This window comes from Podarcis liolepis (genome assembly GCF_965112155.1).
Source record: "Podarcis liolepis genome assembly, chromosome: Z".
NCBI classification, from domain to species: Eukaryota; Metazoa; Chordata; class Lepidosauria; order Squamata; family Lacertidae; genus Podarcis; species Podarcis liolepis.
In genome coordinates, this window is record NC_139570.1 from 8674824 (window position 1) to 8690570 (window position 15747).

The following is a 15747-nucleotide window of genomic DNA, read 5'->3' on the forward strand; positions in this document are numbered from 1 at the left end:
ACTCTGCATGCTGCTTTGATGTTCCAGTACTGTGCAACTGGATTGGCAGATCAGCATTTTTGAAGGTGTGGGGTGGGTGTGGGGAAGGCAAAACTGCAAAACTGCTTTTCCTTCCCCTGTGGAGATTCACAGAGCTCTGGAACAAAGGCAGAAAGAGTTAGTTTACATAGTGTGCTAAGTCAAAACTAGTGCGTCCCTTTAACTGGGACTCTGGGATGAAGCTCTCTCAACACTAAGCATGAGCTGTTGCCAAGGTTTGTTTGACTTCCTAATTAAGATGGCATGCTAAGCCCAACCTTGGCTTAGCTCAGCGAGGCCCTGGCAGCAAAAACTCATGGGAGCCCATTCATTGGCACGGCATCACTAAACTAAGGTTTGTGTTGTGGTTGTGGTTGTTATCATAAACAACACTCATATACCACCTTTACCTTCCAGTGGTCTCAAGATGATGTGCATGATTCTCCTCCTCCACATTCATCCTCTCAACAAACCTGTGAGGTAAGAGATGGTGACTGGCCCTGTTGTCCTTGCCATCATGGTGGCAGCACGGGCACAATTACAAGTGAAGGGTACATTTGTGACAGGACTGGCAGCACTGTGGGTGTGACAATGGGGGCAGTGCATGGGGGGCTGGAGTTATGGGGCAAGGGCAGTGTCCGGGTGTTTTGCCAACAGCGACAAAATTTATTGGACCAGCCAGGCCTAAACTCAGACTAGACCGGGAAACTGCAGCTTGCCCAAAGTCAGAAAAAAACCTCCGCTGCTAAAGAGGGTTTTGAACCAACTCTCTGGCTACTGGCCAGTCCTACTGAGGCACTTGAGCTGCTGACATGGTTGTTCTGTGGAGGGAGAGCCCTGGGGCCCTGGTGTGGTTCTCTCCCACGAGTGCATGCAATCCCTGTGATTATCTCAAAAGTGGCTTGCAGAGGTAATAATCAAATTTGCACAGCCCCAAGTCAAGCCACAGCGGTTAGGCTAGTGAAGAATGTTCTGCACGTTTACTTAACAAGCTGCCTGGGCTCTCATATTTCATCAACAAATAGGCTTCTGTCACCAATCAGTGATAAATCTGGTACTTCCGAGGGTTCATTTCAAGCCCTTGCTGTTCTCTTTGCCAGCTTGTACCATGTGAAAGGCTTGGCAGCCTTACTGATAAAGTGGTATTTATCCAAACGCTTCCTTGGGCATATCCTGGAGTGTTAATGATTTGGTGATCTGATATTTCAGCAGTATGCAGAATCATAAATGGATGCTGCAATGTCAGAGGTATCTCTCTCTCTCCCTCTCCCTCTCTCCTTGGAATTTTCTTTAAACAAAAAATAAAAAACTACTTGCTGACTTTGCCTCTGCCATTCTTTGCACTCTTCTGTTTGAAAAGAGACAGCTGGAGGTTCAGTCTGTTGCAGCCATGATAGGGATTACCTCTGCAGGGGGAGGGGACATTGAGGTGGACACAGTAGGAAAGCTATAATCACTGCTGAAGTCTAGATTTGTATGTTTTCAGAGGTGGTGGAATGCAACAGAAGTGAGCCAAGCGAGAGGAGAATGATTTCTTCTGGTTCTGGTTCATGGTACTTCTGTGACTCCTAGGCAAGCATAATTTTAACCATGGTTTGTTTTCCCCAGACTACGGTTGAATATTATGTCTGACAACACTTGATACATGTTCTAGGCAGTTTCCCTGTCTTCCCAGCTCTCTGCTTGCAAAGCAACAAGCCACTTTTGTGGGTGTTTTCCTCTATATTAGTGGGGTAGGAGAGCTGAAAAATATGTCACATCCGGCAACCAATGTGCCCCTTTGGTTTCAGAGAGTATGTGGGTAGCAGTCTAAAAATTTTCATGGCCCTCCAGTGGCCATGGTGGCTCATTTACCAGAAGTAATGTATTTAGCATTAACTGGAAGTGTATACTCAATTCTGACCAAACTAAGCCACCTAGAGCAAAATATAAATCCCGGGGGCTTAGTTTGGTCAAAATCAAGCACTGCATTTTTCGCTCTATAGGACGCACCTGACCATAGGACGCACCTTGTTTTAGAGGGGGAAAACATGAGAAAAAAAATTCTCCCCCTCTCTGCTCAGCGCCCCTTCAGCGAAACGGCAGGAGAAACGGAGCCCCTTCTATTTCTCCTCCCGCTTTGCTGAAGGGGCTTTGCTGAAGCCAAGAGAGTCTTGCTCTCCCGGCTTCAGCAAAAGGAACCTGAAGCCTGCGGAGCACAGTGGGAACTCGTGCTGTGCTCCGAAGGCTTCAGGGGCTATCCTTGAAGCCTGGAGAGCAAGAGGGGTCATTTCGCATCAACCCCTCTCGCTTTCCAGGCTTCAGCGAAAGCAACGCGAAGCCTCCGGAGCGCGGAGGGAGCGCTCCCTCTGTGCTTCGGAGGCTTTGCATCGCTATCGCTGAAGCCGAGGAGCCTGTATTCGCTCCATAGGACACACACACATTTCCCCTTAATTTTTGGAGGGGGAAAAGTGTGTCCTATAGAGCGAAAAATACGGTATATAGTTCCAGAGGTAACACTAAATACATTACTTCTGGTAAATGATCCATCACAGCCAGTAGAGGGCCATGAGCTTTTTAGACTCATCTACCCATGTACTATCTGAAACCAAAGGGGAGCATTGGGGGGCAGCCAGGAGAGAAGAATAAACATGTGTAGAGAATAATGTGGACACCTTCTGCTTTTCAGCACATACTGCCGCAATTAGCTGAAAAGCAGAAGGTGGTCCACATTATTCTCTACACATGTTTATTCTTCTCTCCTGGCTGCCCCCCACCCTATGCAGACACACATCTTCAGAGGATAAAAATATAAGACGCTTTCTTTTAGTAAATCAGACTTATTTTCTTAAGCCTGCTGAATCAGGCCAGTGCCCCACCTACCATCTAGTCCAGCATCCTGTTCTCACAGTGGCCAACCAAATGCTTATGAGAAGCCTTGCAAGCTGGACATTAGACATGGCCCTGTTCTGGAGTATCTTCTTTTAACTGGAACTGCCAGGCAATGCCAGGAGTTCATGCATGCTTCCACTGCCCTTCTCTTACCATTTTTTGACACACAGAAAATGCTCATTGTGTTCCAAGCTTAGCTATAGCCAATCCTACCTGTTGGAGTTCACCTACCTTTATTGGAGACAATTTGTCTTACACAGACACACCCACCAAATTTGAGCAGGTAGTGCCAAATCGAACCTCATGTTACCTCTGCCCTTGATCATCCAGTTTAGCGAGTAATTATAAGGTAATGTCAGTCTATCAATAAGAATTAGCTTAATACCAACAGCTGCCAAATGAATTAAGTTGATGAGAGAGAGAGAGAGAGAGAGAGAGAGAGAGAGAGAGAGAGAGAGAGAAGACTACACCGGAACTCATAGGCTCTTACTAACTGCTTTACTTAAGCTTTTATAATGAGTAGCTAACCTGTGGCTCTATAGATGATGCTGGACTACAGCTCCCTGACCATGGGTGAAAGCTAATAGGGTTTGTAATCCCAACACCTCATAGAATCTCATGGAAGGGACCCTCAGGATCATCTAGTCCAACCCCCTGCAATGAAGGAATATGCAGCTGGATTGAACCTGCAACCTTATTGAGTGTCCGTGTGTGTGTGTGTGTGTGTGTGTGTGTGTGTGTGAGAGAGAGAGAGAGAGAGAGAGAGAGAGAGAGAGAGAGAGATTTGCCTTATTTTTCCAAACTTAGTTCTGGTAGAGGGTTTTCTAATAACTAAACATATTACATGTTCAAACAAAGCATGCACTTCTTGGAAATCATGTCCTCCCTTAAAGAGGGCACGTATTGCAGTGAGACCTGGAAACCGATCCCCTGTGTTGTGGGTGAGTAAGATTGGTCAGCCACAACACCCGATTGGTAAGTCCCTCGATGCTGGGTTTAATCTGGCCAATGGGGTGCAGTCCAAATGGATCAAGGGACCTATATATGCCCATGCACGTGACCCAGAGCTTCCTCTTTCGGCGCATGCATTCGGAACGCCCACCCTCCTCTCCCTACTTTTAGGGCATTTTGCGCTTGACCTTGCTATGCCGTCGTGTGTCATCTGTTGTTGGGACAGGGGCACGGCAGGAATTTCCCCCACTTGGCTGATTGGCTGTGGCCATTTGGGTTTCGCCTGCTGCATAGCAAATCATCACAACTTGTAAGGTTGCGGATAGGCACTGGTTCAAGTGATAGGGATGGGAGAACACTCTCGCCATCCCTGTGTGAAGTGTATTCCATTAAAGGAATCCAGGGACTCAAATGGTTTGGTCAGCCCCCAAGGGGGGGTTGTGCCCATGCCTGAGTCCAGGGGGACATCTGGGTGGCAGAGATAGTCCGTTCCCGATTTTTCACTTATCCAGGTGTTCACCCTTGGCTGACCTATGCTGGAACCCTGGGTCAGCGCTACCTGCATGGCAGGGCACTAGTCGAACCAGAGCCTATGCAACCACTCACTTTCTGTTATCAATAAAGTTGTGGCCTAAATTCTGCTAAAAACCAAAACTAAAATTTGAATCAAGTGTGAATTTATATAGGGGGGAGGTTTCTGGGTCTGACCATGCAAACATTGCAACAAATCCCATACACTTCAGGAAAGGAGGCACTGTACATTACTATATAGTGGAATCTCGGTTGTCGAACATAATCCATTCCGGAAGACCGTTCGACTTCCGAAACGTTCTACAACCGAGGTGCAATTGCTGGTTGGCAAAATCCATTGGGGAAAAATGGAGAAATGTACCTCGGAAGCTGTCCAACTTCCAAGGCATGTTCGAAAATGGAAGCATTCACTTCCAGGTTGTCAGCGTTCAACTGCATTACAATTTGTAAAAAGACAGCTGTGTAATTGTATTGCCTACTTTAAACTGACCAGTAGTGGCTCTCTGGGAATCTTTCCCCACCCTAATGTGTGTCACACCCCCAGTGTTAGAAATTAGCCAGGCACCAGGCGCATTTTGCACATGGCTTCTGACCACTTTTGACTAAGTGAAGATGACTTGGTGCCAGGATGGCGCTTGGCATCTCCACCATCGGGAGGTGCATGCCTGGGGATCCTTGGATCTGGGCTGTTTTCACACACTAGTACCCCATCCTGTAGAATTCTATCAGTTATAGTTTATCTGCACAGTTGGAATTGTCAGAGCTGCTTGAAGATCCTAGCTCACAGAGGATCACGCTAGCCAGCGATCATTAAGTAAAAGTCTTTATTGAATTACAGTTTCCATTCTCACGCTGCTGCGCGCAACTCTACGTCTAGTAGCTAGATCGGCGAAGCTCCGTCTGAGTCTCCGCCCCGTGTGCACCAACTTAATATCCTAGCCTTGCTCCACCTTTTCCGCCTGACTGTCCTCCTCTGGGTCCCTCTACCCCCCGGGGCTTCTTCCTTCCGGGATTCTTCTGACGCTGACCCGGACCCTCCTGCCTCCTTGCGCCGGGCTTTAGGACCTGGTTCCCTTTCGGGGCTGCTTACTGCGCCGCCTTCCTCTGCATTTGAACTTGGCGCGCGCGCCCAACCTTCCACTTTCCTCTTAACCGTTTCTTCGCTCCCCGATGGAGGTGTGGCCACTCCTGACTCATGCCCTCCCTCCTGTGGTGAGCTGCCAGCGCTTCCCCCCTGGCTCCTTTCCTCTTCCCTGCTTCCTGGCGGTGACGCTGGTCCCGATTTCCAGCTGCTCCCCCCTGAGTCCCCTCTGGCTCTATCTTCCTGGGGTGCCCCCCTAGACTCCCCCCCTTGCCCTGGCCACTGGTGCTCCTTTCTGTGAATCCTCTGATTCACTGGAAAGACTAGGAGATCTCGGGTCGTCGTCATCACTCATCTTTTCTTCTGCCTCCTCCCCTTCGCTCTCTGTTTCCTCCCTTGCCCGTGCCTCTGCTCCTAAACCCCTGACAGGAATGAATTTCTGGAAGCAAAATGCTTTTTCTTACAGCATGTATAAAATATAGTAAAAAGAGGTCGGAATAGGCCAATATATATGTGGACTGTCCCTGGATCAAGTGACTTTTCTTCTTTAAGTTCTCAAACTTCTTAACTTAGTACAAGGTTGCCAGCTGAACTAGCCAGATGTTTAATTGGTAATCAATCACAGTCAGTCCCATCATTTGAAAAATAATACTTTGGAGCCGTCTTGCCCCAAAATGGCAACTAGACATTCCGTAACCTTAGTTTAAAGAGTCATTTGGCACCTAGTTTATATACTGTATCTGAGTTTCTAACGCTGCCCACCACTGATGTGTAATCTGTGATGTGTAATCAAGCTCACGTTGGAGGATGCTTGTCTACCATCACTCCTCTGCTCTTTGAGAATCCTTGATGGACTGCAGCCCAATGACAAAGTTTTCTCTTTATGTGAGTAAATAATTCCAGGATGTTTCTGTTGCAATAACAGGGGCCATTCACATTCAAGAAGTTACTGTGTTTTCCTCTGTGGAACTCTGAAACCAGAGAGATCAACCCTGTTAAATGTGTTTACATGATCATTATATTCCAGGTTGAACCAAAGGTGCCTGATCTTGGCAAAGGCAAGTTTGCCTGTCTGACGCTTCCCACTCATCTCAGCCTCTGATTCATCCCTTAAACATATACACAGATTAGAGGTTGAATTGAGTTCAAGCATCGTTAACTCAGGATAACTGATTGTGTAAATGGGTCCCTGGTGGCAGGAAGTGTTTATGCAACTTACATAGCTAAGTGGGCTACATTAGAATTTGGAGTGAGTGGAAGGGCACTGCTAATTTACATATTTAGTTACATTTAATTGTTATTCCTGTACTGCTACCCAAACTTCAAACTCCACATTAGATGTGTCCTACTGTTTCAGAATTAAAAAGAAAAAAGAAAACAAAGGGGGGGGGAGAATTCTATAAACTTTATGCCCCCATCCTCAGAATTGTGCAATCTTGTTGAAAAACATTGATGGGCTATAACTCGAGAGCTATAACAAAATACATAATAGATGATAGAATTGTAGAGTTTGAAGGGACGCTGGGGACCATCTAGTACAGGAGTCCCCAAACTAAGGCCCGAGGGACTCGTTTATCCGGCCCGCAGTGACCCCCGCTGCCTGCTGCTGCCGCCTACTCTTACTGGCACTGTGCTGCGCGGCTGCCCACTTCTGGGTCGGAGCACCAGAAATAGCTTGTGCACATGCGCAAGCATTATTTGCGCATGCACAAGCGTTATTTGCGCATGCGCAAGCATTATTTCCGGTGCACACCTGGGTCGGAGGAGGCCCGTGCACATGCGCACAAGCTATTTCTGGTGCTCCTCCGACCCGGAAGTGTGCCGGAAATAGCGTGTGTGCATGCGTATGGGCATGAGTTCCCCCGTCCTCCGGCCCACCGCATGATCGGTGCTGGAGACCCCGGCCCAAGGTGTGGCAAGTTTGCTAACCCCTGATCTAGTTCATGGGTAGGCAAACTAAGGCCCGGGGGCCGGATCCAGCCCAATTGCCTTCTCAATCCAGCCTGCAGATGGTCTGGGAATCAGCGTGTTTTTACATGAATAGAATGTATCCTTTTATTTAAAATGCATCTCTGGGCTATTTGTGGGGCATAGGAATTTGTTCATTCTCCCCCCCCCAAAAAAATATAGTCCAGCCCCTATAAGTTCTGAGGGACAGTGGACTGTTCCAGTTCAACCCTTTGCAATGCAGGCATATGCAGTTGTCCCAGACGAGGATCAAACCTGCGACCCAGAGCACCACTCTCTAACCAACTGAGCTATAATTCTCAAACTGAGCTCTATATTTTCTGTAATTTCACCCCCAAAGTTACTACCATTCTGGTTTCCAATTGCTTTCCACAGCACATCTTATCCAGGAACACACTGATTTTAAAAAAGAAAAAAAAACTGGGATTCTTTTTGGAAGACTGCTGTTTAATGACTCTTAGTGCTCCCCTAAAATATCTTGGGATGGCTGCATGTCATTTGTAAGCATCCAGCGTAAAGCTGCATCAGAGGCTCATGTCAGCCCAAGTTGTTGATTCTGAGCTGATTACAGTGCCTCTCCTAATTGCACTGCACTGTAACTTAGCATTATTTTTTTAGGAGGTCTAGATGTGGCTGTTGGGCTTTTGAAGCCTTTCCCCAATTGCTTACATCTCCACTCTTTTGTGTGAAGATTGACAAAGTGCATTACAGCTGCAAATGGTCTTTGTGCCTAATTCTGCAAGACTGGCGAGCTCCCGTGCACTGCTTTGTGAAGAGGTCCTGGATTTACTAAGCCGCTTGTCTGTCAGGGATTAATTTAACCTCTAATTACTACATTTTCTTCACAGTTTGCTACACATGAGCATGTTATAACAAAAACACAATGAGGGATGTGGTCTTACTTAGCTGTGGCTCTGGAATTAATTTAGAGGGTATAAAGTCAAACCTAACATACTTGGTGCTACAATATTTGTGCTGATTAAAGAATATAATCTTAATTTTCTAATGATTCCAGCAGCAGTAGAGCAAATAGCAGTATCCTTTTTCTTTTTTTGGCTTGTTGGAAAAACAGCTCAGCAAAGGCTCATTCTGCCTCAATCTGGTTAGGGATCGCTATGTAAACCTATCACTACACTCGGTTTTATTGTTCTTTCTTATATGGCTGGTTCTTCTTTCTGTACAAGAGATTATATCTTATTTTCAAAGCTAAACATTTTAGATATGTTTCTAAACCGTTGCAGCCACACTGATAAGGCGGAAGTCTCTTCACCTTTGGGGACTGATCTTGAGACTTTTTTTAAAAAAAAAAGGGAAGGAAGTTTTAGTTTTTAATGAATCGTGCTGCATGTTTTATTTGCTGATCTTTTTAGCTTTTCTGCCTTTTCGTCAGGTTCTGAGAGTGAAGGGCTTTGGAGAAAACATGTGAGATGAGAGAGAGAGAGAGATTGGAAAAAAGATATTCTTAGCTATGTTTTGAAAATCTAAAATTTGCTTTTAATGATTCATATCCTGTTTTCCTCCATCAATGAAGAAGCTAAAGAGATGTGCAGAAACGAACCTGGGTTACGATATCAAATTGCAACACTAAATGCAAGTGGAAAGAATACAAAAAACTTAGAAGGTGCAAAAGCAGGGTCAGCAGTACCAATAACCACTCCTGGAAGTTCACAGAGCTTCTCGCTGTCATCTCCTTAACCCAATTTGAACAGATACATTATTTTTAATAGCATTGCATAGAGAGTATATATAGCATGTCAGTCGTTCAGTGGCAGGGAATATGCCTTACATGTCAAATATCTCTGGTTTAATCCTTAGTTAAGAACATAAGAAGACTCTGCTGATTCTGGCCAGTAGCCCATCTAGTCTAGCATCTTGCTCTCATGGTGGCCAACTTGCTGCCTATGAGAAGCACACAAAAGCAGGACATGAGCAACAACACACTTCCCAAGTGTGATTCCTAGCAACTGGCCATGGAACACAGTTATAGCAGAAAGTAAGAGAAATGGAGTGGCTCTACCTACCTTTGACTCTGCCCCACTCACTGCCAGGGTGAGGCCTACAGATTTTTGTCTGAGAAAAGGTTGATGACCCTTGCTAAAGATGGGTGTCTGGTGTCCATGGCCTGGTTTGTACACCACATACCCGTCAACTGGCCCGGAAAAAATCTGGGACATCTTGCCCTGAAAAGAAGCATTGGGGGTGTCCCACAATCTCTCTTGCGGTGCCCCAAAATGTGTTTTTTGGGCACCATGCCTGTAAAAAGCACCTTTTATTTCTGTTGTCAAAGGTCAAAGGCAGGGGTCAGCAAACATTTTCAGCAGGGGGCCTGTCCACTGTCCCTCAGACCTTGTGGGGGGCTGGACTATATTTTTTGGGGGGAAATGAACAAATTCCTATGCCACACAAATAACCCAGAGATGCATTTTAAATAAAAGGGACACTTTTTACTCATGTAAAAACATGCTGATTCCCAGACTGTCCATGGGCTGGATTGAGGGATCCGGCCCCTGGGCCTTAGTTTGCCTACCCATGGTCAAAGGGATTGTCTATAAAGGTGGACAACCTTTCTTCTTTTTCTGTCAAGGGTCATATTATTTCCTCAGAGGAAATTTCGCAGAGGGGTGTAACCTGCCAGTGGTGAACAGAGCCAGAGCTGAAGATGACCTGAGATAGTGACAAAAGTGGTCTGAATTCAGCAACCTGGAATAAGGACCCTACCCCCACAGATTTCACCATGGCTACCCCAGATTGGCATCCATTGGTCTAATCAAGAAGGAAGGAACAAAGTGATGGGATGGAAGAATGGGGTGGCTTTAGGAGGTGTCAGAGACTTCATAAAATTAGGTTGTCTGCATTTGTTGAACCACAGCTTATATAAAGAGGAGTAGGCAATCCTAATTCATGTTAATATATGGAAAACAAAACAAAAGATTTCTATTCTGCGCGTTCCTCTGTTTGTCATCCTGGAATAAAATGATTTCATGGGCATTCAGTGGATTTGCATTATGGGAACACCTCTCTCTCTGTTTTTGGCAGAGGAATCCTCTACTGTTACTTGGGGGGGGGGGGGAGAGAGAGAGAGAGAGAGAGAGAGAGAGAGAGAGAGAGAAGGCTAGGGAATGAACACATTTCCAGGCTTGCATCTTAATGACCGACCTTCAGGGTTAAATTTTCCACAGGTGACCAAGCTAAGTGGGCTCCAGTTCCGTATCATTCCACTCAACCCCTAAAAGCAATCTTCCAATACGGTTAGATAATTGTTTCCAAATAGCTATCAGGTACTCATCTGGTACAGTCAGCAGAAGGATACAGAACTGATAGCGGATTTAATTCAATTTTGTTCTTTCCAGCTGCTTCTGCTTTTGTTAGAGTGCTCTGAACAGTTTCCTCATATGAAAGCAATTGCTGCATTCTTTTAGTTTTTTAGAAACCAAGTAGATTAAGTGATCCTGGTTTTTATTCTTATTTTTTTTACTTACTAGACTTTCTCCAGCTTGCTCCTTTAGGATTGCTTGTGTTTTCTTAACTTACCCTTAACTTATCCCTTTTCATTTTTCAAAAATCACAAGGGCTACAAAAACAGCTCCGTTCAATGCAGCCATCAGAAACACAGGCCAAAGGGGTTCATCTTTGGCTGCCCAGTGATGACTCATTGGGATGGAATTTCTGTTCCTCCCTTGTCAAAGAGTGCAACTTACTCCAAGAGGAGCAAGTATCTGTTTCTGATGCTGCTGCTTTTAAATGCTTTGCATTGCTGATTTAAAAGCCACAGGCTTCTGTCATGAGACCTTGTTCTACATGAGGAGACAGTTGCAAAGTTTCTTTTATGTGTTCAGCCAAAATGAATTTAAAAGATAAACATATTATCCATGCTAAAGTAGTCAGGGCACCTGAGTCTTCTCCTAAGCGGGCCCTGCTGAGTCAAATGGGATGGGTGCTTATGCTAGAGCCAGGCTGCCCATCAGTGATGTGCAGTGAAATTTTCCATAGGGGAACAGTTAGGGTCAGAGGCACCAGCTTACAAAGGCTTCCTGGGCTTCGGAAAGGAGGCGCCAGGCCTCAGACCCCTTTTAGAGACTTTTGGGGCATTTTTTAAAAAATCCAGTGTTTCCTAGTGAGCATTTATGATTGCTTGGGGTGAGTGGGTGTTCAACCACTTGGCTAATAGAGTTGCATTTTCCTCAGGAAATAATCCAGTCTTAATGTATCAAAGTATATGGTAGAGCTGCTTTTCAGTTATAAAGAAGTCTTGTGTCAGCATTCCCAGCTTTTTTGCTTACCTGCCTTGTCTGCAAAGCTCCGCTGACAAGAAGTGACTTGCCGGTGCTGCTCGAAATTCCAGGCATTGTTTCTTGAAAACGAAATGCCACCCAAGGCACAGGTTCGGAAGTTGCCTGCTTCCGTGTGCCATTGCGTCATGAGTAGCCTCTCTGTCATCCTCATGGTGTTCATTCCTTGCATTGGTTTGGCATGCCTCCTCCACCCATGCAAATTTGCTCAGCAAATGAGGTTAATTAAGTGTATGTTTCATCACAGAACTACGAGAGTGCTCTTCATGATGCACAAACCTGTCGCTTTCTGAACTATCCTATAGCAGCATTTAACATTATTTATTCATTGCATTTATTTCTCCCCTTTTTCTCCAAAGAGTTCAGTGTGGCATACAGAGTTCTCCCCCTCTTCATTTAGTCCCCACAATAACCCTGTGAGGTAGTGTTACAGGCCCAGGTTGGGATGGAAGTGGACTGTGAACTTTAAACAACAGCCTTGTAGTGTATGCCAGTTTGATCCAAGTTTGAGACATGCACAACTCACAGATCTTTATTTGAAAAAGGGACCGCAAAGATCCCAGGATAAACAGCCAGACGACCCCCCCCCCCAAAAAAAGTTCAAAGCTTTTTTCTTTTGCTAACCAAATGTTACAGCCAGAGGGTTCTCTTGCTAATGAAGAGTAACCGTGGAAATGAGGGATAGAAATGGGAGTGAAGGAATTATTCTGGCTAGACAGACTAAAACTTAATTTGTACACACAAAGAACCAGTATTCTCACATGTACACATACCAAGGTAATTAAGGCAAGAGTGCTCTGTGCTGTGTTATAGTTTAAAAATTGCTACTATGGCCTACTGAGCATTTTCCTGCACTGTGTAATATGAAATTGGGTGATAACCAACTCTGGAAAGCAGCTTGTAAATATGTTTTAGAATATTATTTTTTTCCAGAACTGAGCTCTGCTTTGACTTTGAATGAGTGTCAGCTAAGGGATTGCCTCTTCTGGATAGAATCCCAAAGGGACCTGCAACTAATTAGAAACACCGAATTTTCCTCAGGGTATCCACTCATGAGAACAGAGCATTTTAGAGCTGGTTATCTGACCAAACTCTCACCAGTTTCCTTAAGAAAGGCCTTTATTGAGCTGTATTTCCAAGTGATGCCCACTACAGTCTTGGATGGCCAAACACAGATGGACTCTGTATTTGTGGTCAACCCCAGGTGGAAGACATCACTCATTATCCGTTAGCCTGCAGCTTATATAGAGACCCAAGAGATTCTGAAACCTTTGTTCGCGCAAGCAAATAGTTACACCCTGGCAGAAATGGTTCCGTTTCTTATGAGTGAGAATAATAGCTTTGTAACACAGAGTGGCTCTCTATGCACCGACTGCAGAAAAAAACCAGGAAAAAGGAGTTAGATAAAATTGCTATAAATAGTTGTGATGATTCGGAGATTTAATCTGAAAACAAGCTGGATTTGAGTTTGTTGGTATCTCTGGTAACTTCTTGCTCTTACATCGTGGATGTTGGCTTAATGTTATGTTCTGCATTGTTTTATTAATACTATCATATAAATATCATATAAATAAATTTATGAAACTGAAACATACCAAGGATCTGGGCTAGGGATCCTATAACAAGCAAAAATAAGAGGGAAATGTAAATGCTGCAGACAAGTGTCTCCTTGGGTTTTGCTGATTTAGGTATTGTAATCCTTTTTTGTGAATTGTAATCCTTTTCCCAGTTGGCCTGCTCAGTTAACACTAGGTCTTCTTCACAATTGCCTTCACCATCCTAATTGGCTTCTCCAAATTGGTCCTGAGAGAGAACTGCTCACCTGTCTCGGTAGGTAAAAGTTATTTCCAATAGAATCCATAATGCCAGTTGGCTTGTGGAAGCAGCACTCTTCTCTACCAAGGTCCAGGTTTGAATTGTCTTGATATTGTTATTTTGCATGCATGGAAGCACCCGCCATTTGTGTAGGGCCAAAGGTTAAAGTAGCAAAAGTCCAGATTGACTATGGATGTGAACTGTGATGCAAGCCATCTTGCTTACTTCTTAGCCCTCTGAAAGCAAAACCCATTCATACACAAAGACGTACGCAAACGTAATTTTCATTCCCTGCTTGCCATGCAATCGCTAAGGCTTGAATTATTTCTTATCGAGGTACATATATTCTGTTCTGAAAGGCTCACAACTTAAGTTTTCAACCCAGCTAGGTTAAAACACAGCTTTATTTAACTGTTAAAAGGATAGAATAGTATAAATATGTTTGATACACATTTTAAAAGCATTGTATATGAATATATCATAAGCATAAATAAATGAAACGGTTGGCTGGCATCCCATTTGTCCCAAGAGACAATAGAATATATCTCCAAGGGTCAAGTCAAACTGCTGCATTAGCAGCCCCAAAGCAACCTCCCTGGAGCGCAAGTCTGGGTAGCATGTATAGAGGTCCTGGGCTACCCAGGTGACAAAGGCCTCCTCTTGGGCTCACTGGTGTGGTCCAAGGAAAAGCAGATCAATACCTTTGGCATCACCTTGCCTGCAGGAGTTGCTGGAAGGAGGCACCATCCAGCCATCTTAGAGACTCCACTATGTATTTCTGTAGGGTTTACTCCTTAGCCATCTCCTCTCCCAAAGGGTATCCCACAAGGCAGCGTAGTTTCTTCCTTCTCCTGGATGGGCTACCTTCCCAGATTGACAAGCCCCATCTGTCCCTCACTTCCCTCTACAGCACGTGCAGAAACCTCCTTCTTGTCCATTGGACCCACTGCAGTCTCGTCTGCTCAATCCACCAGAGCCTGTCTTCAAATGCAGGGGAAATCCCTAACTCACTCAGGGTTTGAGACCCATCGACTGACCTCTTAGTAACTTAATAGATTGCCAAATCCACAGCTTGGCCCTAGTGCTTCTGCACATTAGGTTTGCCAACTTGTTATTATTATTATTTTTTTAAAAAGGTTTAGAAGTATAAATAGGAAATAATAGGAATGCAAAACCAAACCCCCACCCTCAAAATAGCACTCTTAAGTAATGTGCTGTCTTAGCTTAAATGTCAAATGCTACATGACACAGCCTAAAATGTAACTCCATTGATTTTATTTGGGGCATTTGCTCCCCGCTCTCTAAGATTTAATAGGCTTTGTTGAAGTCAGGCAGACCAAAGTATGTGAGGCAACTTCTTAGAAAAGTCTAAAAAGTGATCCAGAGTGATATCATATTCCTCCTTGGGGCAACGCCAGTTGCAAGTCATTGTTTGAATAAGTCCATTTTAATGTGCATTGAAATCCAAAAAGGAAAATCTGGCGAATACAGCCCAGTCTAGTTGTATATGGAACATGTAAGGACAGCACAGTCTGGAGACCTCAATATTCTGACCTAATGCAGTTTTGGCCTGCAATGAGAACTGTTCTTTGTACTTTCAAAATGGCTTAAAATCTTCCAAACCAACATTTAAATAATCACATGTGTGGGGCTAATGATGCATCATCTAAGGTGACTTTTTCCACACAAACGAGGCAGCTGAAATGAAGGCTCATTGCTCTGTGAAAAGACCATGAGCTCTGAGTAATAATACTGAAAATAAATAAGAATATGTTCAGAATATGTCTGCAGTTCCCCTGTTCATTGATTCCAGTGATGTGGCTTATGCATCTGGCTCTGACCGGTAGCTCATTTGGGCAAAAGATTCCTGCATTCCAGGAGGTAGTACTACATGGCCCTTGTGCTTCCTTTCATGTTGATAACAATGTGCACTCTATAAGCTCAGACCCCACATTTTCACTAACTTTAGTGCTGTGTAAGCAGGGATTCTCTACTACGGATGCAAGTGGCTGGATAGCTCAGTTGGTGAGAGTGTAGTGCTGACAACACCAAGGCAGCTGATTCGATCCCCATATGGGACTGCTGACTATTCCTTCATTGCAGGGGGTTGGACTAGATGATCCTCAGGGTCCCTTACAGCTCCACAATTCTACGATTCTATGACCAATCTTTCAAAAATAAGATAAATTCAAAGAGTTGTGATGTAGCAAGGGGCATCACAGG

At 44.7% G+C, this 15747-nt stretch overlaps 1 protein-coding gene across 25 annotated transcripts in view; it reads left to right on the top strand.

The window, feature by feature from the left end:
• The window catches only part of MAMLD1 (mastermind like domain containing 1), a 127678-nt gene that overhangs the window by 13980 nt on the left and 97951 nt on the right, over window positions 1-15747 (top strand). For 12 of the 25 annotated variants that reach the window (XM_083486276.1, XM_083486294.1, XM_083486286.1 and 9 more), the window contains exon 2: window positions 436-498. The exons of the other annotated variants lie outside the window; for them this stretch is intronic. In XM_083486276.1, the coding sequence (XP_083342402.1) occupies window positions 436-498 (63 nt within the window). The remainder of the gene's footprint in view (window positions 1-435; window positions 499-15747) is intronic. 25 annotated transcript variants of the gene reach the window in all.